Source organism: Pholcus phalangioides, unplaced genomic scaffold (genome assembly GCF_987345545.1).
Source record: "Pholcus phalangioides strain wild (caught in Gottingen) unplaced genomic scaffold, Ppha-v1.0 ptg000016l_1, whole genome shotgun sequence".
NCBI lineage: Eukaryota > Metazoa > Arthropoda > Arachnida > Araneae > Pholcidae > Pholcus > Pholcus phalangioides.
Genome location: NW_028301609.1, coordinates 1,048,651 through 1,075,656, shown reverse-complemented (window position 1 = coordinate 1,075,656; position 27,006 = coordinate 1,048,651). Strand labels below are relative to the sequence as shown.

Here is a 27,006-nt window from a genome sequence, read left to right as displayed (position 1 = left end):
TGCATGCTCCTTAAAAATTTCAACTATATCATTTCCTGTATATAAAAATATATGATGGCTCATCGCTATTAAGTATAGACACAAATGTGGTAAGTAGCATTAGTTTTAAAAATATACGTATGGGGGGCACCAAAATCATTTAAGTGCTTAGGGAATTCAAACATCTTAATCCGGCTCTGGGTGGGGTCACTTATTGACATGAGACCCCCCCCCCCCGGGCATGACCTCTCACAAGAGTGGGACTGATATGGCCCGGAGCCTGATATGGTTTTCATAATTTTTTGTTTTTCAGTCTGTAAATTTAATATAGGGGAGGAGTTCTGTAAAAAATCTAGCCGGGGGCCTGCGAAAAACCCCATCCTAAGGAACCTGCTGTAAAATATAGGTGGTGAGGCCCGGGTGGGTCCATGCCCTAAGACGGCCCTGGTTTTATGGGTGGTTTTGTTGGATAGTCAGTAATGTAAAAGCTTGATTTCTTCATACCTTAATTTTTCTTCTCAGATTTCTGCAACCCTCCAAACCACCTGGCATGGGCCCTTTCTCCATTTTCTTCTGTGGCCGCCCTTAAATATCTCAGTACCGCTGGGGGGCATATGGCCCCCGGTTGAGAACCACTGCTCTATATGACTAGGGTGACCATACGTCCCGTATTTCCCGGGATAGTCCCGGTATTTTCTGTTTTTTTGGCCGTCCCGACTTTTTGGCAAAAATGTCCCGGTTTTTCCTGTATTTTACACGAAGCCCCCTTGAATTTTTATTCTTTATTGAAGTGAAAGATTGAAACTATTTTTCAACTCAAATTATATTATGATAATTACTTCTATAAATAAGAATATTAATCTCCCACATTTGTCTTCGTGAACGTTTTTTTTTTCGTGGAATTCATTTTAATCCACTGCAATTTGCAGTAATGCTTCATTTCCCGGCATTGGGATTTTTCCGTAATTTCAACAATATTTGGCAACTTTGTTCGGTTTTGGCGTCATTTTTGGCGATGATTGGCAATGTCCCGTATTTTCCCGTATTTGGAATCTCAATTTCCCCGTATTTCTCTCGAGAAAATATGGTCAGCCTATATATGACGAATTCATTGCGTGAAAAAACGAAAAATGATGCGAATTGTCCTGCGAGCCCTGTTAGCCCCACCCTTGTGAGTGGCCATCCACCTGATAAAATCTCTTCCTTGAGACAGAGCGGTGGGCCATAATCTTGTTAGGAGGAGGAGGAGGAAGACATTTTTGCAAAAAAGTCGGAATGGCTAAAATGATGTAAAAAATGCAGTAATGTGCATTGAGAAGAAATAGAATTCCTTATTTCTCCTCTAAGGTAATATGACAGGAAATACGGGGCGTATGGTCTTGATATTTATTTATAGGGTATCCACATCTTTCAAATCAAATTCCTGTTGCCATCTAGTTTTCATTCAGAGAAACGAAAACATCTCTGGCCTCCTGTGCAACCCATGACGTCACTTTCTTTAATGATGACCGCGCAATGATTCAATATCAAAACCACACCCAACGTCGCGGGAAATACTCTCGAGCTTGCGCAGAGGCTCTTGCAGCGGTCTTTGCGTATATTAAAAACAAAACCAAAAAAAAAAAAAAAAGACATCCCATCTTTATTTATTTGTCGTCTGTTGGTGTTTCCTGCAGGGTGAGCAGTATCGATGAAAAATTATGAGAAATTGTCTCACCGCCTCAAAATGTCTGAACTGAAAATTCAGGCTCCCCTGGCGAAGATAGAGGATTGGGCAGACCTCGCGGGCGATTTCCACGACAGCAGCAGCAATGATTTCGTCGACAACTCCAACAACAAGGACTCCTATTCGACACCCGAGGGCAGCAACAACGAGAATTCGTTCGTCGAGGGGAGCTTCAGCGATGCCTTCTCGACTTCCCTCGAGGACCTCGTCAACACCTTCGACGAGAAGATCACCAAATGCTTCTACAACTACGAGGAGAACGTCGAGCAACTCGCTCCCGTGCAGGTTCGATCCCAGGAGGAGATCATGAACGAATGCCAGTGAGTTTTACATGTTTCCAATAAACAATAATATATATATACGATTTCCGATCTAACCAACCCGTACATGTTTTTTTCCATAACTGTCAATTTGCGTTGCTTCTAATTAATTCACGCTCATGTTTGAATCGCGATCGATAACCTATCCGGTTCAATGATCAGGGGGTTCTTAACCTGTGGTTCAGGGCAGGGCCATCTTTTAAGAGCATCGTGGGCCCCCGAGCCAAATGATTTTTCTGAGGCCCTATCTGGCATTTTCTCAAAAACATCAACCAGTTCTCATTTTTGTGAGGAACCACTCTCTTCTCTTAAGACCCCCAGGCTGTGCCCATGCATTAAGAGGATACTGGATCAGGATCCAAACTTGGGTAGCAAATCTTGGCCCCCCCCCCCCCTCCATAATGGTGGGGCTGACTGGGCCCCACATGACTCCCATAATGACTTTCTTATGCTATAAAATTTGCTCTTTTGAGGGAGCTGCCAAAGGTCCCAGCCTAGGGGTCCTGCTCCAGGATGTGGGGACCATGGTTCCGATACACTCAAGGCTTAGGGTTAGCTACGAGTCACGGCCCAAACTTGATTCCCAGGGGCTTCCTAAATGAGTCATACAGATGCACTTACAGTTCTGTTGTAAACACATTTATTGTGTTACTGGTTTCACACTAATTTTGAAAAACCAGTCCCATGGGTTGCAAAGCCACTCTTGTATATTTTGGGTCATGACTGCGACCATAAAAGATTAAGAACCACTAGCCTACATGCATTGGTGGGAAAAAAAAAATTTGTTGTGAAAAATGGAGAAAAAAATCTTTGTGAATTGTCAAGACATTAATGTAGTTTTGGTTAAAAATCAATAAGATGTAATATTAATTCACATTGTCTCAATTCACAAGTCTCGCTACAACGATAAATCTCTCAGATAAAGATATTTTTCCAAATTGTATTTGGAATTTTCTATAGTCTAATGTTGAACTCCTCTCGATACAACGGTATCCTTTACTATGATACCCCCATAATGATATTTTTTTTAGAAGATTTCAAAACTGCTACAATAATATTTTGTATATTTTGCTCAAAATCCCCTTCAGTATATTTTCAAATTCCTCACCGGTTTTTGTTCTTTCGAGAGTGTCTAATAGCATCAGTATTTTGCATTATCTACCCTTCGAAAATGTTAATGACGTTACCGTGAAGCTACTTTATGCTTAAAAATTTGTCCCCCCTTCATGTTTCGATCCACAGGGAGGAAGAACTGGAGAAACTGCGAGTCACCCAGGCTCTGTCGCACAGGGAGGGAAGAGGAGGAGCAATCACCCCTCCCAATTGCTGGATAATATGAGAAAAATTTATGTGTCCTAAAATACAGAAGATTTCTAGAACCCACACAGTTAATTGTCCCTTTTAGCTCATCACCCTTGATGATCTGCACCCCCCCCCCCCAGTGTTCTCAAAGTGTGTGGTGTGTGTTTGTAGCTCCTAGGGGCATCACAAGGAGTTGGTGTATTGATGTGTTTCCTCTTTAAATGCTTTGAAATGATTCTTGACTATTCTAGAGTGCTGCAGATAAAAGATGAAAAGGTTAAGGGGGTTCCGAGTAAAAAAAGTTTCAGGACCATTGCTTTAAAGAATTTTTTAAAAAAAGAAAGTTTTGTTTGAACTGCCAGATGATAAATGCAGCCAATCATAAATTTAAAAATATAAATGTATTTGATTATATATATATATTTCTTCTTTACGTTTTAGGATGTGGTGGACAATTACTGGGAATTTCGGAAATATTTTGCCGATTGATTGGACCAAGTCTTGTGCCAAGCGCCTACCATCCCTGAACCTTAATCAAAAACAAGTAAACTACTAAATTTATCCAAATATTTTGTAAATATTTCTTATAAATGAGATTTATGAGCCGCATTCATCTGTAATCACACTACGGTGTTTACGTCCAGAAAATATGTGCTTGAAATGAATAAATTAAATTTTTATAACGTCAATTAATATTATAAAGTTGCCACACACAATACTATGTTTATTATGAAATGGTTAGCGTTCCAAAATATTCAGTTAAAATGTTATTAATCAGTCAATTAAATTATTAAAAAATTGTAATTAACCAGTTAAAAATTTGAATTGATTTCCAACCCCAATATTTTTATATTCATGTACATATTTTTTCTCATTTTATTCAAAGGAACCAGATACTAACAATGAAGAGATATCTACAGATGCTGATGTTCGAAACCTCATTCTTAATAACCTACAACAAGAACCACTATTCACAGCCGAACAAGTTCTGGAAGAAATCGAAGAGATGATACAGGTGAGATGTAGATCTATACATTTTTATTTATTCATTTTTGATGAACAAAGATGATCAATTGATTCGAAATGCGGTGAAACTTCAGTCTTGGGGCATAATTCATTCAGTGAATTTGCTTGTAATCCGAAACAGTTGTATATTGAAACACATTATTAGGAAATAATGGGAACTGAAATGTGGTTTGTTCCACAGCGTTCTTCCTCAAGCCAGCCATGACCCTTTTTAAAGGAAATGTGCTGATTGATTTATTTCAAATAACCATATTTTTGCTCATTTTATATTGAATGTTTGAGTATTTCCGAAAGAGCATGTTTCACTTCAAAATCCCTGCTTGCATTAACACCTAACAAGAGGATGAGATAGTCTTTCATGGGCTTGTGCTATGAATACCATTCCTGTAGTCAGTAACATCTTAATAAATTGTCCTTAATCAAACGAGGACCCTTAAACTATCTGAGGGTTCATTAATACACATAGTGCATAACAATATATTTTTCAATTTGGTCTTTTATTGAAATAACAAAAAGAAACTCTAAAAAAATGCTTGAGTCTGGTCTTTTAACTTGTTAAGACAGCCCTTCCCATAGTGAGAGAAAGTTGTGTGTGTGTCGGCTTTTTTGCCATGATTACATGACGCTCGACAGACAAGGTGAATATGCAATATTATAGCGCTCAATCTAGGAGTCTGGGTATACATATTATTCATATTGCAAGAGATATCTTGTTTGTCAAATCAAAATCTGTGTAAAATTTAAAAAAAAAAAAAAATCTCATCTTGCAAAACACTCATAAAACAAGTTGTCAATGCCATAACTAGGCTGGGCATCCGGGGCCCCGAGCTAATGGGGTCCCCCACAAAAATGTACACTTATTTTGTATACCTATAAACCTTTTCAAGGGGCCCTAAGAAAAAGTCTGCCCCAGGCTCTGGGAATGCACGCTACGGTCTTGGGCATTGTCATCTATGAACAGAAAGTCTGGACCAACTGCAGCTTTGAAAAGAAAGATATGATCCAGGAGAATGTTAGTATAATACCGCTGTGATTTTATGGTACCCCCATCAAAGATATGAGTTCTTCCATTGCACATGATGCCTGCACGCACCATTACTCCTCGGCCATAACAATCAATTTTCTAGACATTCTGTTGATGGTCACGAGTTTCCTGCTCTCTCCACAATAGCTGGATTCAGAATTACTGTTGATGCTGAAGTGAGATTCATCAGAGACTGACTCTGCACCACCGTTGTTGATCCAGATGAATATGCTCATTACACTAATGTTACCTTTTAATCACTGAAAAGTAATTCTCGTACATATGTGAGTACCAAAAGCATGAACAAGGTCGGCAGCTATCTAGCCAGGAGTGACTATTTCTTTTTCTACTAAGCTGACATATCTATCCTTTTGAGGTGTGCTGATCCTCCCATGGCCTCCAGCATGCTTTCGTGCAGCACTTTCACCTTCAGAGGCTTTTTCAATTTCGCAATCACACTCTTCAACAAGCCCATTGCTGTGGCAACTTCAGTGACACTTTGCTCTTCCTTAAGATGTCCAAATGCTTGACCACGATCCTATTCAATCAAATGATATCTCACAGACATTTTGTATTTACTATTTGTTGTCAAAAAACGAAAATTTCCAGCGCTATCTTGACAGAAATGGTGTTTTACCCACAAACAATGATGATGTAGTGGTTTTCCCTGTTAACAAACATTACTACTTGCAGTTATGAATCAGAAAACAATGTGAAGGCACTACCTTTTATATAGGTTAGAGGCCTTGCTTAATCTGTGACTGCACAGCTGTCTGAAACAGTTTTTTATAAATCAGTTGTTTCTTAGCATTTGCCAAGCAGTGTATGGGGACTTTTCTGTGGTTCCCAACTTCTAGGCGCAAATGCAAGATGATCTTCCTGTTAAAAAGCCTCGCCACAGAGAGCAACAAGCTTACAATGATACAATTGTTCAATCATTACAATTCACTCATAGTCAGAAAAATTGATGGCAGATGGCAGCACTAAACATAAGAATCATTACACAAATACAAACTCCATGTTAGATTCACTACACATACACGCACATTCCAACATGTGCCAATTTGTTAGAAGTTCCGCAGAGAAATATGGACGATCTGCATGTGTGGTTAAGTAGTAGTAGTAGTAGTACTGTATGGGGATTTTGGTTTATTTTTATATAAGCATGTGCTCGTCATCATTTCAATATTGTTTACTGTAAGACATTACTCGAAACTTCCAAGTTTGCCATCTTTTTCTCTATAGATTTTTTATATAGATAGCTTATCTATTTTTTTTAAAAACTTGAATTATGATTGTTTTATATTCATAGCAACAAAGATCACCATCATCTGTGGCAAATTCACTTACTCCTGATAAGTCACCAGATGACCTAAAGAGTAAAGTTGCTGCTTACATTGGGATGTATAAGGATGGTAAGAAATTTATATTTTCCAGTTTACTTGAAAAATACAGCGACACCTTGACTTAATTTCGTTTTTACCATCCAAGGGGAATCCCAGGGAACTTCTACAACTATGAGATATGTGATACCTTAGTACAGCGCCTAATGAACTTATTTGTCTGTTTTAATTATTTGATCTGTTTAGAGGTGAAACTCATGACTCTGTCTCAACTGCACGAACTTTATCAAGAAATGGATAGTCTTATTCAAGAGCATTCTGAGACTTTGATCCGAGAATTGGCTTTGAGAGATGAACTTGAGTTCGAGAAAGAACTGAAGAATACATTCATTTCATTGGTGCTCAGCATCCAGAACAAGAGACGTCAGTATAATATTGACAAGAAGAAGGTGAAAAACGGGGGAGCTAATGGAATGGAACCGAAGGTAATTTTCCACACCTGTCTTATCTATTTTGATAATATACAGGGTCATAGGCCTACCTAGGATTTTCTCTGGGTGGTGTTTCATTTTTTTCTTCTAGGGAACAGAGGGTTAAGCTTTTCTCTCCAAGATAACACTATAATCTTGGCTCAATCCTTGCTTATACCAATGTACAGAGTGTTTGCAAACTGTTTAAAAAAAATAAGTGTGATAGTACCAATCTAAACAAAACTATTTACAATGAAACCTATGGTCACAATCCACTCAGTGACAGAAAAGCATAAAATAAATTCTTCATGTTAAAATTTCAGTAGTGAAAAAAAGAGGCAAAAAGATTATAAGTTGCATACTGTAGCAGGGCTCTCACTCCTACTTTTTGGTAAAATGTCCTACTTTTGTACTACTTTCTCGGTTTTGTCCTACTTTTCCTACATTTTTACCAAATCCTATCGACAAAATTTGTGTAATTGATTTTAATTGAGCAGGAAATTATTGATATATTGCCAAATATTACAGATGTTGAAGAATGCAATTAATGATTCTGCCAAAGCAGAAATTGTATCATTTTTAAGATAATTATAGGGGGGGGGGGGGGGTATGTGAACCATTTGATTCATTAATTTTTCATTTGTTTAGTTTGAGGGTTCAACAAGTGTAGTAGTCATTAAAAACTTCTGTCTGGATGGAAAAATAATTTTGTATTTATTACTTCGTGGTCTTGGAAAGTAACTTTCATCATTCAAAATTATGGTGCAAATAGGTGAAACAACAGTTTGCATTTTAAACCAGTTGGATACATAGGCCTATTCTAGGTTTGGTGATTCTGATGCTACCCAATAGCATTCAGTTTTCTTCTTATTTTTAAGGCATGAAAAGGCATAAACAATATTTACAATTTGAGAGAGATATAGATGGCTTCTTTCTCAGCCAGAGATATCAAGGAAACAGTTATTTTCTGGATATTATGCCGAGGCGAGCTCGGAAAGAAAAGTCATCACGTCTCTGCCGGGACTCGAACCCAGGCCCTCTTGCATACCGGGCAAGCATGCTACCATCTACACCACTGGAGACACATGACTCTGCCTTCCTAATTTCACGCACTGTGTCGTGAGGCGCTGAAGTAGAGGCATTAGTAGCCTCTCTTAACTTCAGGAAATGGCCCCCGGGTGGGACGGTTTTAGAGAGAGATATAGATGGTTTCTTTCTCAGCCAGAGATATCAAGGAAACAGTTATTTTCCGGATATTATGCCAAGGCGAGCTCGGAAAGAAAAGTCATCACGTCTCCGCCGGGACTCGAACCCAGGCCCTCTTGCACTTTTCTTTCCGAGCTCGCCTCGGCATAATATCCAGAAAATAACTGTTTCCTTGATATCTCTGGCTGAGAAAGAAGCCATCTATATCTCTATAAAACCGTCCCACCTGCGGGGGGCCATTTTCTGAAGTTAAGAGAGGCTACTAATGCCTCTACTTCAGCGCCTCACGACACAGTGCGTGAAATTAGGAAGGCAGAGTCATGTGTCTCCAGTGGTGTAGATGGTAGCATGCTTGCCCGGTATGCAAGAGGGCCTGGGTTCGAGTCCCGGTGGAGACGTGATGACTTTTCTTTCCGAGCTCACCTCGGCATAATATCCGGAAAATAACTGTTTCCTTAATATTTACAATGCTCAGCAAAGAGCTAGAAATGGAAGTGCTTCATTCGTCAAAAATGATTATACTGGCATTGAACAGTAAAATGTGAAAAAAACAGTAAAATTTAAAAAATGATGAACAACACAGTAAAACTATCTGCAGACCTGCCAACTCTCCCGATTTAGGCGGGAGACTCCGGATTTTTCATTCTTCCTCCCGCTCTACGGATTTTGGCAGAAAATTAGATTTTCACGTTGTCATGCCGTGAATGATTACCGTTGTCGTTAGGGAAAACACCCATAAAGGACAGCCGTAGTCATTTCTATCGAGCAGCCGTAAATAAAAGTGTCTGTGACCGCATTTAAGCAACTGGCAAAGACGCGACTTCATTTTCGTAGCGTTTGTCGGCAATAATTTATCAGGGGCATGACCTTGGTTGCCGAAATTCCTGTATAATCGTTATTGTATTCCATTAACAGCCGTGCGGTAAACACGTTTTTTCGTCCGCAGCTTTGTAATTTGAGTTTTTTAAATAGTTTCTTCCGATTAAACATCTTCGGAAAGAAAATATAAAACTTTAAGCTATATACAGCTAAATATAAAGCTTTTAAGAATTCATATACCCAAGATTATCAATCACTGATAGCATCCACGAAAGGAAACACATACTTTATGAACAGTATGTAGATGTGATTTCTCTATTCTGCATGGAAAGACTGGCATAGAATTATATTCTTCTCAGGAGCAATGCAGAACGTGCCTTGGGGGGGGGGGAATGTAACTTTTTCTTAATTTATTAAAAAAAAAGTTTTTTTTGAATTTTTTTTTATATGAACTTTTTTTGATCGAGTCTATGAGTGTCAGGGGGGGGGGGTACGCCCCTCGGGAGAATTTCTGGATTTCAAAAGTTGGCACGTCTGTATCTGGTTTACCTTGCCTTATATACGCGGATCTTGTAATTTACACATTTTGCATTGTGCTTTCGAAAGTGATCTCGAAGGTGCGTCATTCTTAAAAAATGTACGTCTTCGAAATTTGGTGTTCCTTGTCGAAGAGAGTTGACAAGCTCGTCACTTTGGAAGACTCCAAAAAAGAATGCAATATATATGAGGAGAGACAGCACAGAATTATCTGTGGTTGCTAGTGCACTGTTTTGGCCAAAAATTGGTTTTGTAACCAAGTCATTTGTCATTTTGTTTTAGCTTGACTGAAATAGTGTTAGGGAAAAAAAAAAGTTAATTCAAAATTAAAAAAAAAATTTTAATTATTAAAAAAATTTTTTTGCAAAAAAATATTTTTTTAGGGATTTTTTTCCATTATACTATGATTATGTTGTCTAAGGGGGTTACCCTCCCCCATTCTACTTTTTAGTCCTGCGTTTTCCTACTTTTTCTCATTTTTTGAGTGGGAGCCCTGCTGTAGTGCAAATCAGTGAAATATTAAACATAGATTCTCAAAGTGATGTCCAATGGTAGTGTTGCATAATTCACATCAGCGAATGAAAGACTAGTGCACCCACTTGTCGACTCTAGTGGTGTCGTATTGATCTTGCCAACTGGCTTCGGCCTTCATCATCTGATCAGCTGCAACTGTTGGTGCTGCTTCTTCTCACTGGAAATTTGCATACAGCAAATGATTGACTGCGATGTTGTGGAGAAGTGCTGTTTCTCCTGCAGAGCAGAAATGACGTCAGAAGTGAGAACTTGGGCTTGTGTTGGATGTGTTTCTACGTTCTACTTTTCTGACACTCAGAGTGGATTGCGACTTCAGGTTCCATTGTAAACATTTTTTGGTCTTGATGTGCTATCTCCCCCTCCATTTTTTTTTTTCTAAACAGTTTACAAACACCCTGTGTACTAGTGTGCTTGACTATTTAATCCATAGAAAGTCTTTAGAATATTGCATACCTCCCCATTTTAGCCAAAGCACTGAATGTATTTTGATGTAATAACCAATTATCAAAATGCAAATAATATTTTCAGAGATTTTTCTGATGCAATTCAACTTGGGTTGCATTTTTTCCTAGTTATCATAAAAGTAAATCATTTTTGTTCACTTTTCGCTTAAGAAAAAATAATAATAAACGGTTTCAGGACTAAAACACAAATATTAACTTCTCTTTAGTTATTGATATGTCTGTTTTGTACAATTCTATACAACATAATTACATGAGATTGGCTTCAACACTGTGCCTCATTATAGTGCCCATTCAATTATTTCAAATCTCTTATCAGAACACTGTTAAATTTAACCAACATTGGAACGTGAGCAGCTATATCACATATTTTTTCTTCATGTCCCAACAGATTCTGAGGTGAACTCAGAAAGAAAAGTCATTTGGTCTCTGCTGTGACTCAAACCCAGGCCCTCTTGCATTCCAGGGGCAAGCCTGTTACCATCTAACCACTAGAGACATAATTCTGCCTTCCTTATTTCAGGCATTGTGGCATGAGGCGCTGAAGTAGAGGCATTAGTAGCCTCTCTTAACTTCAGTAAATGGCTGCCGGGGAGACGGTAGAGATAGATGGCTTTTTATCAGCCCAATATATCAAGGAAGGCAGGGACCGAATGACTTTTCTTTCCAAGTTCACCTTGGCATAAAATCCAGAAAATATCTGTTTCTATAATATATTGGGCTGAGAAAAAGCCGTCTATCTCTAAGAAGGGATTACTCTATATAAATTAGCAGATATTCCTTCCTATTTTCTAACCTTATCCTAAAAATTAAATGCAACGCAAGTGTGGATGGCTGAGACTATGAATGGGGGGCATGCGCTTAGACTTCAATTTGTTATAGATATGCACGGGCTGTGACCCAAGTTGATAACATACTTGCCTACTGTACTAAAATATGTTCAGAGGTGTCACAAGTTCGATACCTGAATCATCCTTGTCAGAATCTTTCCTGACAGAGTTACATCAGAAATGACAATAAAATGGTCACAGAACAAATTGCTACCACATTAAGTCCTCACTGAGAGGTTATCGCTCCATGCTTTGTGGAGATATATATAAAATAATTTTTATAAAATGTTGAAGGCTGCCATTTGGATTGGGCAATAAACTTTAGATCTATGTTATAATTAGCCCTCGTGTGCAGAAAATGACCATGCTGATACAAAAATGATCAATGATTAATATTCACACATACGGTGCATACTACCTTTTTTAAATTTTTTCGTAAATTACATACTAAAATTTTCTTCTTTTGTGTTGTTGCTTTTGTTTGTACAGTTTCTTTATTTCTACTTGATTGGACAAGTGTTTCTCTTGAAACAGATGAAATTCCTTTACTCAAACTGGCATAGCTATAGGCCAATGAAATTACCTCTAGTTTTGCTGCATCTAGCTAACTAGCTAACATATATGCGCATGATTTTAAAGACGCTAATATGTCTAAAACTTTCCTAATTCATGGAAATAGAATATGCATCTGTTCTTTGTTTTAAGCATTAACAATACTTATTGTTTGTAATATTTATTGACGTTTAATTTTCGCTTTCTGTTTCATCCAGTATCTCACCACTGTTATTCCTTATAATATCGAGCACGGGACCCCAAGTAACCCAACTTTGCAGATCCTGATAAAAAGTGAGTAAAGTAATTTTTTAATTATGCCAAACTTACAGAATTAGATGCATATTTTTTTATGGAAACCTCAATTTTCTGTGTATAATTTATACTTACAAATTTCTCTACTTCAAGAAAAAATTTTGTCCTAGAATGTGCAGCGTAGTAATGGTAACCTTGTCAAGCAAAATTTCCCTTTTGACTAAATTTTTCCCACATATTTTGACAAATGTGCTACCATCTATCGGTGGAAATACAGTCAAGTATTACACTAGAAAAGTACTGCTTTGCCAAATATGCCTGAAGACAAGGGCTATATAATACTCTCCACAGAAGGGGAAAATGTTATTTTTCCCTCAAAAAAAAAGATCGTCGTACCTTCTGTGCATTGGAAGCTAAATCAATGGACTTGGCATTCATGTTCATATGATTCCATGAAAAAAATAAATCATCTTGGACATCATTTAATGAAAAACAGAGTCAGGAAAATCCCAAGCAGGCAATGGTTGGATACATGCGAATAATTGCAGCACCTTCACATAAAATGAACTCTCAAAATTTCCCACAGATGCCAAGAAATTTTCCATGATGACCAATTTTGACCATGAATATGGAATGGAATCATATGAACATGAATGCCAAGTTCATTGATTTAGCTTCCAATGCACAGAAGGTACGGCGATCTTTTTTTTTTTTTGAGGGAAAAATAACATTTTCCCCTTCTGTGGAGAGTATCATATAGCCCTTGTCTTCAGGCATAGATTTACGGCGATCTTTTTTTTTTTTGAGGGAAAAATAACATTTTCCCCTTCTGTGGAGAGTATCATATAGCCCTTGTCTTCAGGCATATTTGGCAAAGCAGTACTTTTCTAATTACTCATGGGGAAATCTCCCATCAGTTACCATCACTGCTATAGCGGCATATGAACCATGCATGCAAAAATTTCATTCACCAATTAGAAATTACAGTTATATTTTTTTAAGGGGACTGGAAGACTTTCTGCAAAAAATATATAAAAATCATTGAAATAATTATCAAGCATGGTTGCCATTACAAGACTTTGGCATTTAGCACTCAAACCATTAGCCATGGGGCAGCTAAAATGTAGTAGAGAGAGAGCTTTATCTTATTATGTATTAAAATAGGAAATCTAGCAGTGTAGTTATTTGTCTAATGCTATAATGCCACGTGTTCAGAAGGCGCATGCCATCTATTGCGCAAAGTGCGACTGTGAAATTTGCGATTGAATGAATTTCTCTAATTGAGTATTTTTCTGTTTTATTGGTCTTATTTCTTTAAAATTGAAAAACTACTTCAAATGACTACCCATAGTTCTATCATCGGGGATCTAAGCAAAGCAAAGCCATCACTTTACCCACACAATTAAGTGGAAAAGCTGAAAATGCTTAAAATGTGTTGTTTCTCTAAAGCTTTTTCTTCTTCTTTATTACTGATTTTGTAGAGTACCCACTTGTCCTTCTTTTCCTACTTTCAGTAAAATGTCCTACTTTTCATGTTTTGACACTTTTCCTACTTTTTATCAAATCCTACAAAAACTATATATAACTTTATTATAAATGAAGGGAGTAGTTATCTAAATATCATCTGATAATACAAATATAGTTGATATCAATTGATGATTCATGGGTTATTTGGGCTGCATGTGGGCTATTTCGTTCACTAATTTTTCTTTTGATAAATTTTAAATTTGAAAACTCATTTTGTATCATGTTTTGAGTTTATCATTCTATCTAGATCTAAGATTCTATATTCACTACTTGATGCTTTTGACTATTCAGTATAAAATAACTAACATTGACCATTCAAAATTGTGATGCATATTTTGTGTATAGGTGAAATGACAGTTTGCATAACAAAGTAGTTAGATATGTAGGTACCTATTCTCGGTTTTTAGATTCTCGCTTTACCCAATAACATCCTATTTTCTTCCATATTTTTAGGACATGCAGAGACATATACAGTATTTACAAATCTCTGAAAAGAGTAAGAAATTAAAGTACTTCAAATGTCAAAAATGATCATGCTGGCTATGAATAGTCCAAATGTAAACGAATCCCTTATAAAAAAAGATGGGCAACACAGTAAAACCATCTGGTTCCTCTTGACTTACATACATTGGACCTTGTAATTTATACATTTTCTACAGTGCTTTTGGAAGTGGTCTTAAAGAAGCATCGTCCTTAAAAAAATTGCATTTCTTCTTCGTTATGCGCTGAGGAAGAGAGATGCATAATTTATCAGACACTCTGTTTGTTGTGAGTATGGCAGTGACAAGGACAAATTTTTAGATCAGTGGCAATTAGAACAGATAGGTGATGACATAGAATATCCAAAAGAAAAAATGAGTTATTATAGACCGTCATATTAGCGTATAGGGCCCCAACTTCTGAAAGGCCCAGAAAAACCCTAATTCATTTTTCTAATTTAAGGGGGGGGGGGCAATATTTTTTTTTGTGGCCAGAGCCTCAACCCAACCTTAATCTGCTTCTGTATACTGAAGTAGTGCTGTGAAGATGCTAAAGAAAGATTTGATGCATTATCACCAGCTGATAATTAAGAAACTATATATGTATTGTAATTGATGCCATTAATTATGATTTTAAAAGTAATTTTCTTTATTATACTATCAGATTGCATGTGCGATCATTCCATGTTATCATCCTACGTGTAATGTAATAAATAATGATAAGTGCAACAAATTCCATGTTGTCATTCCATTCCATGAATTATCGCAACTACAGTCAAACCATGATTTAACACAAATGAAAAAAAACAACATAATTTTATTTGTTAAATCGGGGTCAAATTGATCAGGATCATAAACACGCTCAAAACAGCAAATATTAAAAGCTACTTTCTTTAGAATTGCTGTTACAATTTATCTCTTGAAAAATATATAAACTTGAGCATATAGTCAGAATGCCCGAAAAAATTGTTTGATAGAAGTTTGTTTGGTACGTCCAACATTTTTATCAAATTATGTCAAAATTGAAAATATTTTTTTTCACTGACCTAAAATTGCTTTCTCTCTTCAAACGACCCACAATTCCGTGCTTGTCAAGACAGAGCATGAACTTGAAATAACTTTATTTCTTTACTGAAATCGAAACATGTGGACAGAACAATGTTTTATGGTGCTGGTGAACACCAATTGGCCACTGAAGTCTTTACACACACATTATAAATGGCTTTGGTATGTCCTTTACACAAAAAGGAACAAAGTCCTGCTCCCCCCCCCCCCTTTTTTTTGTTTGTCTTTTAAGAAGAGCGGAAGGTCAAATCCTGGGAGAAGTCGTATCTTCAGATTGTGGGTTTATTTGACGAGAAATGAGAAGAAAGAAATTGGGGTTAGTTTAAAAAAAATTGTTATATTGTAGTTTTTATTCGTTAAATAGGGGTTCGACCTTTATTTTTGTCAGGACTTCAAAAAAAATTTGTTAAATGGAGGAATTTGTTCAATCAGAGTTTGTTTTGCCATGCCCTGACTGTATAATCATTACACTTGTCCTACTTTTTTTTTGTTAAAATTGTTTTATTTTTTTCAAATCGAGATGGTGAGTGCCCTGATTTTACAGATTTATGATTACATGTGAAAAATATTTTTAAAACATCTTTCATAAGAAAATTTGAAATAATCCCAATGAACACAAATTTTTATGCATCCGTACTTGAATGATAATTTTATTGCTTTGTTTTCAGTTTTACAAGCTATAAATGATGACAGCCCCACAGTCCCAACTTTGTTAACAGACTATATTCTGAAAGGTATGCATCACATTTAATGTGCATTGCTAGACATACAGTGTTAATTTTATCTTTAATATATCATTTATCACATCTATTTCATAAATAGGAAAATTATGTATCCCTAGTTGTTACAGATTTTTTCATCGCAATATTTTTATTCATTTATTTATTTTTAATCATCATTATAAATCAATCTGATTTGGATTTAATTTTACAGTAGAGCACCTAGATTAACCAAAGGTAATGGGTCTGGAGTTATCTCAGGTTCCGACAACCTTGGTTAATAGAGACGATCCCTGAAATTGTCAAAAAAATTTTAATGTGCTAGCCACACAAGGTAAATTCATCTACAAGCACATAAAATTTGAATTTTGATTCCTAATGGTAATCTTGTGATGCACCCCATGTCCTGCCCCTAAGGGCATTCAGGCTTTCTAAGTAAACCTGGTGTCGCGATCCTGTTCAAAGGCATTCCGGCAGGGCAAAATGGGATAAATCCCAGAGTCTAACACCAGCGAGCCCAGGTTCGAGAGAGTAGCCATCTCTCTTAAATCTCTTAATTTCCCACAATGTGGTTTTTGTTTTGGATAAACCACCATCAACCAGCCCATGGGCCATTATAGCAAATCTAATATGTAATGGTAAATCTAACAGTTATGTAAAAGTATTTCCTTACTCGTCATGCACAGCACTGAGCCAGTGGAAAGTGACCTTTTGACGTTGGTCTGGCCAAGCATTTCGATTAATGGAAGGCCTCAATTTATAGAGGCTTTGTTAATACAGACTGTACTGTATTTGGAATGTTTTTCCTATTCACAGTTGGTCTTTTATAGATGACTAGCTATAATACCCGGCACTGCCCGGGTTTTCTTAAATGAGGATTTTTGGATCACGTGATATCTCCCTGTTTCTTTGAGGGAAGTACAAACCGTGTCCAAGTTAACCAATATGGCGACTTCCTGCGCTACTCATGAAATAAACAAATCTAGATTTAAAGAAACATAGAAATAAAAATATATTTTTTTCCTTTTTCAAGGGGCACTATGTATTTCGATTCCCCCTCCCTAAACTTCAACTTATCCATCTGCCTGTTTCAGCATCCAAAAATGCTTAATTAAAGCTGTGGAATTTTTTCAATGTACTTTTTTAGGGCCCATAATTAATTTTAAAACATCATAAACTATATGAATTGATGCAGTTGATATCAAAAGACATTACGGAGACATTTATTTTCATGCTTGAGAAGATATGACTAAAAAGTTGAAATCAAAGTTATGGCATTCATATCCAACTCTAAAGTACGTCCTGCTAATTACTTCATATTTAATCTCCTGGGCTTCGTATATCTCTAAGGAGAACTCAATATTTCAGAAATAGAGAATTCAATACAATTTTTAAAATGATTGATGTGGTGGGAAAACCCCCACTAAATTTCAGCATTTCTCCAGTAAAATCGGCAACTTTAACACTGATTTCTATGAGGATCACCCTTTTCCTGACTCTCAAAGCGATGCTGATGATGATTATGACGTCAATTCAAAAAGCCTCATTACTGGGAGTATTGAAAATGTGGCAAACCATTATAAAGGCATAAACTATTATACATATAGTAACAGGATTAGAAAAGTGACAAACCATTATGAAGGCATATACACGTCTTAAACACATTGCTAGGGAACCACGGTAACCAAAGTAAACGTTCGGAAAGTGATTGTTGAAGCCCAAAAACCATTGTTGCCCGACAGTTTTTTGCCCGTTTGGGGCATTTGCCTTGCTCTGACAAAATTTTAAAGTAGCCTATCGTTCAAGTTAGGTCCCATTTGGTACATATGCAAAATTTGGTGGCGATTGATCTAAAATTGTAGATTTGTATAGAGAGAACACACACACATACAGACAGAAAATCAATTTTATATATATAGATTATGTGATTATTTAGTAGACATTTGTTGTGTTAATCTTTGTAATTGAAAATGAGTAATAAATTCTCTTGCAGTTCTGTGCGCAACTTGATCATCTGTGGAGATGATTCACCAGACTCTGCTTCTATTTTGCTTTTCTTTTCTTTCGGAAATCGAGAAACGTGCACAAAAAAATAAGCAGTTTCGATCCCAGAGGACAGTATTCAGTCAAGTAGTTAGTGATAATCCCACCTTTTCTTTTTTTGTGTGTGTTTTGGATACTTTGAACTATGTGTTTTTGTTTGTTTGTGTGATTGATGTTCGCACTCATTTAAAAAAAAGCTCACAGGTGATAAATATAATTTAAATCATTGAGAAGACAAAGCGTGTATGTAGTCAGTATATTTCATGTGTGTGTTAACACTGATAACTTTGTTTATATACGATATAGGAAGGCAAAACAACAGTAATATAATCAAATGGCTTTGTCAGGGTTACTAAAGAAGTTATTTTTGCAATAGTGTTGTAATATAGGCCTTTATATGGTCGTATATGAATTATTAGTTTCAAATTTATCTGTGTACATTCTGGAAAACAGTTTATGCACTAAATTATCAGAGAATGTTATAGTTTTAAAGTTAGTTTATTGATCGAGCATTAAAATCCGCCTCTTTTTCAATATTTCATAAGTTTACATGTATGAAAATAGTCATAAGTTGCCTGAATTATTTCCGATATTTCGCAATAAATATCTATTTAATTTATTTTGTGGTTTACTTTGTGTTTACATAGGTTTTACTTACTGATTGTTTTTTATTTACCATAACTGAGAATGTATGATGCTTTAATTATATATATATATATATATATACCAGTTGACAATTTATAATCAGGTTGTAATGTCATGTCTCGCTGAATTCACTATCATTGTAATGGTTTGCTGGAGGTTTGTGTTTTAAAATATAACTGATATCTGGTAATCTTCGAATCAGGGATACACTATTTCATTATCATAATTTTTAGTATTAATTATTATCAGGTCTCGGTACTTGACAATGATTCATTTTCATTGATGGGAATCTTGTTTCTATAAGGATGTGCTACATACATTAGCAATCAAACTACACTCCCAGAGAGCTACCTATTTGCTTTCATATTTATCAAAGATGAACTTTGATGTATGATAAGTAACCCCTAATATAGTCTATTTCCGCTATTACCAAAATATACTTCCTGTTCATACTCGTCTTTTTTTATCAAATATCAATAGTTCAAGTAGATTTCAACAGCTAACAAAAAAAATTTTCATGTCAAGCTAGTGAGCAATAAGAAGAACTTTGAAAAATAATGATTCCTTGAGGGGCTCACAATTGATGCATTGCAGCAATGCAAAAATATGCCAAATAATTAATCTCCTAAATCAGGGGTGCACAACCTCTGGCTAAATGTGGCCTGCCAAGAGGTTTCATACGGCCAACAAAAGGTGTTCCGGTGGAAAAGTATCAATACACACCGCACAATTAATGTTTAGGTTGACCATATTTCCTTCATAAAAAGTTATGAGGAAATATTGCTTCATACGGGGAAATCAGGATAATGCCAATTATCGTAAAGAAAGTTGCCCAAGGCAAGTAATTTCAGTCAAAACAATATGTCTCAGTGTCAAGTAAAGTTGCCCAAGGCAAGTAATTTCAGTCAAAACAATATGTCAGTGTCAAGTAAAGTTGCCAGTTACAGCCAAAAAAGTTTTTTAAAGGCGAGTAACGTGTCAATTACAGCCGAAAAATTTTCATGGAAAACAGTCTTAATTCCAATTTCAAAAATCCAAGTAAGATTGAAAATAAGAGGGAAAAACAGCACATTTTATTAAGCTGGGGGCAACCAAAGTCACTGGAATGTCCTGAAAAATACAGGTCATATGGTCGCCTCATATTTACAAGTTTCTGGCCCGTGTGGACTTAAAAGATTGTGCACCTCTGCCATAAACTATTATTCTTATGGGCATAATAACCTTTGGAACCGGAAATTAAAACATAATTTCTGTAGTTTTGAACCTCTTCATATAGATGATGTTTTTAATGATTGAACCATCGCTTGCTTAAACCAATTATAACTAAGCAATGAGCATGATTATTACTCAATCAGCAAGTAATGCAGCTTGGATAGAAAACTTATCATTGATCGCTTCAGTGGTCGGCAAAAGACACGTTATTTGTGTGAGGCTTTAAATCTTTTTTTTGTTAGTGTGTGAATTTTTTGTTTCCCACTCCATATTCCGATAGATGTTTTCATTGTTCTGTTATAAAGTGTGTAATGCTTTCAGTGTGCAATCATATTCTTTAGAACTATTAAATGTTTTTTTATAGACTTTTTATATTTGATCTACTTTTTTTAATAGTCGTTATAGTTATACTCGTTTTACTATGTTGTGTGGATATATATATATTTATTATGTTTCTTTTTTAACTTAATATTTATAAAATATTGTGAGTTTCTATAAATCTTTATTTCACATAGTTTCACATAGTTTTTTTTATTGCAAATTAGAATTTGTTTATATCGTTTACACAGTTGTGCACGTGTAGTTACTTTCACTTGAGCTTGTTTTTAATCTTTTTATACTCTTATCTGACTTTGTATATTAATGGTGGATTAATCTTTCTTTCTTTTTATGAAGCTGTATTCGGATGAATAGCACTTGTTTCTACGGGTCGATTTTATTAGTCTTTTGAATCTTTGACGATTATCACATTTGCGTTACATCGGCGATTTGTGTGAAAAATAAGTAAATTGAATATTAATATTATTTTTAGAAGGTATTGTGAAATTAAAAAAATAATATTTACTGCCTTGCAATCTGACGCTCGGGTTCCACTGGACTGTCTGTGCATGCATAAAATTACCAGATAAACATGTATGGAAAATATTGAAATTTGACATCAGTTCTGCAATGAGTTAGTGTCAAATTATGATTGACAAAGTAATTTGCAGACTAGCAGAAAATAAATAGACGAAAGAAATAATTTGTGAACCAGCAGAAAATAAATACTGTATTTATTTTATAGACTTTCAAGAAATAATTTGCAGACTGACAAAAATATAAATCAGTAGGAAAAATTATGTGCAGACCCAGCTGATGGCAAAAAACAGGAATAAAAAGAAACTTACAACAGTATTTTATATTGTTTCATGTTTCAAATTATGATGGGGTTGTATGAATTGGTTGGAATGTTTTGGGGACCGGCCCTCGAAGAACACTGATATAGAGCATTTTGACATTATAGCTGAAAGTGAATATAAATCTGCACTTTGTTAATTACAATAGATTATTTTTTAAGCAATTCACATTATTTGTCATCATTTTTAGTATGCAAAAATTACTGTTAGTATTATAAATTTTGTGTGTGTGCGCATATGCTCAATTTTGTTTTTTTTATTTTTCTGAAAGTATTCAATTGTTCTAGTCATAAGTATTCCACAGTAACAGACGTAATGTTTCATTTATGCATCATTATATCAAAAAGTATTGTTTCGAACCAGTTTTTTTTTTTTTTTTTTTTCAAATGTGAAATATGGTTGTATTCAAGATTGTTTTTAAACTATACATAATACTCTCTGAATTTTCTGATAAGGAAAAATTTCTTTAAAAAAATGTAATTTGTCGCATATTACTTAAATTTGGAAAAACTCAGTTTTCAGGATGTTGTTAGGCCAACATGATAAAAAGTTTTATGTTCAGATGGTTCGTTTGTATGGAGGGGGGAGCATTTTCAAGACATTTCCAAACATTTATTCTGAGGAAAAAATAACAAAAGCAACTGTCTTTAGCCGGGTAAATTTTAAGAATAATTTTTTCCCCAAACATAGAGATTTTTTAAAATCATAGTGAAAAATTGGGAGATATAAGAATTTTTCTGGAGTTTGAGGAGAACTTCTGGAGTCTCCCATAAAATTCAGGGGACTTTGCAGCCATGGCATGGGATTTGATATACTGCAGTTGTTTTTAGATCGTCACGCTGATCTTCAGCTGACTTCAGATCCTCACCTAGTTTTTTAGTTGGCTTGAAGATGGTCTCGATACCAAATTTTCTCAGATGCCACCAATTCTTTCATGATTCTTGGAATGAAAGGCAGAAACACTTTTCTGGTAGGTCTGCCCTACATTGCATGAATCACAGACAGAATCGGCTGGTATTTTAGAAAATTTTGCGCTCAACTCACCGATCCTAATGACGAATAAAATGGTATATAACAGTGAATGCATGAGCAGGGAGAAGAGATAAAAACCAAGTTTCTTTCCCTGCCCAATGAGACTTTCTGGGAAAATTTTTACCACCCTTGTGAACGAAGCATCGGAAGATAAAAACTCTCCATCACGTCTACCTTAACAATCTGAAAACTGTTTTCAATACATAATGGCTACAAAAAAGCCTTGTTTGTTTTACCTAACTATTTTTTGTGAATCTATGTAATCATGAACAATTCGCACTGAACTTAGAAGTTTTGACTTAACATTATATATATAGCTGCCAGTATAATGTTATGACGGAGGAAATTCAGCAGGGTTATTAAAAAAAGAAATGATAGTTTATAGTATGCCTATAAGTGCAATGCATATATATATCTATAATTGATCAGCGGAAATCTCTCTGCAAAACTAAATTTTATAGAAAGTATTTTGAATCTTACTCACACCGTTAATCTCGAGATTGTTTATTCGAGGAAAAATACACCAAAGAATTCGTTTTTAATCAAATTAAATTGTGATATATTCATTGTATGATTATGTTATTTACCAAAATTCATTTCTAGTCTGCGGTTATTTTTTCTCTGTATGCTCTACTGTGATTTTTCTTTCTTGAAAGCATCTATTGTGAACGAAGAAGATGTATTGTGAATGGAGAAATGATGAAACTAAATAGTTTTACAGATGAATATAATTTAATTGAGTGAAATACGAAGCATCGAAATCTATTCATTCGTATGGCGAAACTTGATTAACCAAAGCAGGCAGCCGCACAGACGAATGCTGACCGAATTCACTCCTTTTGGGTTTTTAAATGAAAGTCAGGCTGACTGACTGAAGTTTATTCTTACATCCGAGAAGCATTCTTGGAAATGATGTCTCTCTCCATCTCATCATCTTCAGATATGTCGTCATCTGGTCGCAAAAATGTTATAGTGTATGTGGGCATTACTGAGTTGAATCTGACTGCCCATGTACAGTCCTATCTCTAAGGAAAGAAATTTGTTGCTTCTGTAGGTGGTTTCGCATGCTTGTCCTGCGTGCAAGAGGACGTGAGTTTCGATTCCTCGCATAGACAGTTGAATTTTCTTTCCTGATTTGAAAACATGGACATACCAGGCTCTAACATTTTGCCTGCAGCTTTAGTGGCATCTTCAGAAAGTACTACCAAGTCTAGAATAAAATTTTTACCCCTATGTCCAGTGCTAGGGGCTGATGGTGGGAATCCCATTGGTTCTGGACTCAGTAGTATTTTTGTCTATGAAGATACCCGCCACAGCTGTGGGTGAAACATTAGAAATGATTAGAAGACCATGGCCAAACATTTAATTATACACACCGGTCATAAAAGCCTATGCCAAGGCATTTATTTCCTGAATTCATCTTCGTATCAGTCAGCTGTTAAATCCTTCGGCTAAGAAAATTGTCAGCTGCCTACCAAGAATCGGTGCAGATGAACTCCAGCATTTTGAGAATCTGTCTCATTAGGAGTTTGTGTGGCATGTCAAAAAATGTAATGAACATAACATAAATTTACCAGGAAAGGATATTTTGTTAATAATTCAACACACTTATCGGAAGCATTCATCTCATGTAAGGGCTGTCTGTGTTTCATTGAATGCAATTTCACTATCCATTCGGTCAGTGGGAGACATTGAAAGGCTTTTTCAGTTTTGCTCAAGTGATGAAGACGAGCAATGCAGAAAGACATTTATAATTTCTTAATTGCGTAGCATAAGATACAGGGAGATCAGCTCACATTTGTGCCTCGAAGTTGGGAATTACAGAAAACCAACTTCAGCTGACCACCACTGTTGCAGCGGAGGGGTTTGAACCCAGGTCCTTGCGATGCGAGTTTGTCACTCTGACCAATTGACCACCACTGTTGCAGCAGAGGGGTTTGAACCCAGGTCCTTGCGATGCGAGTTTGTAACTCTGACCAATTGACCACCATAGCTGCAATTGTTTGTTTTTACTGCTGTCGCTGTGGTGACTCCCCCCCCCCCCCCCCTGCCAGAAACGAATTCGCATTTGTGTTTTAAAGTCTGTAAACCACCTTCAGCTAATCAACCATTGCACGATCATGGATATTTATGTGGCTTTCGCGATAGGCCTGATAAGTGGAGGGGGGGGGGGTCATGATTTTTAGTAATGAAATCAAGCAGAGGAACTTTTAAAGGAAAATTCAGAAAATCAATTCATAAAAAAAATCTGTGACTTTCTTTCATGACTTATGTGACTTTTTCCTAATCACATGAGTCAGGGACATGAGTCACTTATCAGGGACTTGGTAACTTTTCCCATGATGGTAGACACCCTGTTGGGGATCTGGTACTCCTAGCATAATATATAACTAAATATATAGCTAAATAACTAATATAACTAAATAATATATAACTAACTAACTAAAATACAACAGAGGTGTATAAAAATGTTTTTATATTCAGTTAAGTAAGGGCGGGACACGATGATGGATATTTATATTTCTCTAATTCCTGGGAAAATCGAGGTTCGACCATATGCTTGAAATATGACGGTACAGTCAAAAATGCATTTCCGTTCCTGGTATCTAATGACTCTGGACAAACTGCTAAATCCAGGTTCTGTTGTAGCATTTATTGATGGTAAAAAACAAGAATTATGATTACTAATTTATTGGTCGCAGCAGTCATTTCGCCCGATGAAATTCTTATTACCCATAGCAGTTTCATGTGTCGAACACTTAATGTAATGTCTTGATCAGCGTCTTTCTACCTGGAATCAAATATTAAGTATAGGAATGCTTTTTCGTAAGAAACTTGGAGCGATTCAATCTATGTGTATGTATAAAGAAGGCTTTTTAAAGAGTTGTTGGTGTGTGTGTAAATTGATGATGTAATAGCGATTTTCTTCCCCTCTTGTTGGCTGTGGATGGAAATATATGAAGAAAAAAGAAAAGATTGTCGAAAGAGAATATCTTTCCCCCCCCCCCCCCATGCTATTTATTATGACGGTGTTGAATGGAGTGGCATGCTTTGGAATTTAATATTTGTTATGTAAAAAGATGATTTTTCGCTCTTGCACATTTACATTACTTAAGAGGATTAAAAAAAAATGCAGCCTCGCTGATGTAATTTATATTTACGAGAGGTTGGGTTTGTGCTTTTAATGTTATTTTTGAAAATAAATACGCTCCAAATATTTTTCGAATCGTCTTTTTTTCGCGCGGGGTATATGTGTGTACAGTCAACACCACGCACGAAGCTCGTGACGTCACTGAAGTCGTCCATTTCACCTATAGTCATTGAATATACTGCAAAAAAAAGTAAAGATTTCGCATACGTGGGACTGCTATATCCAGTAGCTACAGGTGAAATGGACGACTTCAGTGACATCAAGGCTTCGCGCAGAGGCTTACTGCTATAGAAGGTGCTAGTACAGTTCTAGTTTTTGCATCCTAAAGCAGAATATTCCAATTTTTTTTTTTTTACTAGCAAAAGCTGGATATATATGAGTCATTTAGTAAGTCACATATTGATACATTTTAGGATAATAACGAATACTTTCAAAGAATGTTAAATAGATGACACCGCATTATATCCAGCTTTATGTATTCATTTCATATCAACTCGTAGCATTCGCACGCACGCGTAATGCAGATGGCGATGGCGCAGGATGAAGGAGCAGCGTGCTGTTGCCCGATCTTTGCGGGCGAAAGGACTTGACGCAAAAAACATTCAGAGAAGTGTTTATCGCGTAAAGCTGTGCACAGTTGCGTCGAGAAATTTTCTCAAGGCCGCTCAAAAATTCGTGACGATGATCGAAGCGGGCGTCCCGTTTAGTTTGAGACAGAACCAACAGTGGAGTAGATGTAGGAATTGATTCGGGCCGATCGACATACTGCTCACCTAACACAGGAAGCAATTCAAAAATTTGGTTGGAAATTTCAATAGCCACCTTACAGCCCCTTAAGCAATTTCCATCTGTTTAGTCGTCTAAAAAACCATCTTGGAGGTAAACACTTTGCAGATGATGAAGAGGTTCAGGATAAAGTCCTGTTGTGGCCAAGGCAGCAAACCAAAGAATTTTATGCAGTTGGTATTGACACACTGGTAAAATGATGCGATAAGCGCATAAATATTGGCGGGGATTATGTCGAGAAGTAAAAATAGTTTTGAAGTCAATATCTCTGCAAGAGTTATTTTTGAATTATCTTTTATGACTTTACTTAACGACTTTCCTACTTATATAATCCACTGAAGCTGAGAGAAATGGGAGACAATCTGAGATAGTTTATTACGTAGAAATTAGAATAGTCCTAATTCGGCCTTCACCTCATCGACTGTTTGTCGTAGAAGAATGGTTGTAATTTACAAAAATGCTCAAAATGTGTTCAGAAACCACTCTGTACCAGTTTCGAGAGTAAAAATACAGTACCATATAAAATAAATTTAATTTTTCATATGATCTCCGTCCTCCAACTTCCAATCAAAAAGTGGTTGCCCTATCCCTCTATAGCCCCGTTCATATGGGAAATAGAAAAGGCGGGTTTAGAACCCGCTTCAAGAATTTTCACCAATGACTGCTCTTCATTTCTTTCCTTATGAAGGAAAAAAAAGTCGTCGAGCGCGGATGCTAGAACTCCCACTGCTACATGCAATACTGCACATGTAAACAGGGCTTACGAGGCCAAAAGAGAACAGCAATAT

The 27,006-nt window shown here is 36.2% G+C and overlaps 1 protein-coding gene and 1 non-coding gene across 4 annotated transcripts; both read left to right on the top strand.

The window, feature by feature from the left end:
- The first annotated feature begins 1,527 nt into the window (after positions 1-1,527).
- Positions 1,528-25,498, top strand: LOC149074852 (fasciculation and elongation protein zeta-2-like). 3 transcript variants are annotated; one of them, XR_016194304.1, is made up of 9 exons: positions 1,528-2,025; positions 3,769-3,871; positions 4,214-4,342; positions 6,690-6,792; positions 6,967-7,205; positions 12,348-12,423; positions 16,124-16,189; positions 18,168-19,699; positions 19,754-25,498. XR_016194304.1 is itself a non-coding variant. In XM_089245789.1 (8 exons), exons 1-8 carry the CDS (start codon positions 1,670-1,672, stop codon positions 18,182-18,184), a joined length of 1,089 nt encoding a protein of 362 aa, XP_089101915.1. In that variant the 5' UTR covers positions 1,528-1,669; the 3' UTR covers positions 18,185-25,498. The 3 variants fall into 3 exon arrangements, 1 of the variants encoding a protein (XP_089101915.1); XR_016194305.1 differs by having other exon boundaries at positions 18,168-24,157; positions 24,229-25,498; XM_089245789.1 differs by having other exon boundaries at positions 18,168-25,498.
- On the top strand, positions 8,721-8,794 carry TRNAT-GGU (transfer RNA threonine (anticodon GGU)). The gene has a single exon. It is a non-coding gene; the product is annotated as a tRNA-Thr (tRNA).
- Positions 25,499-27,006: the final 1,508 nt, after the last annotated feature.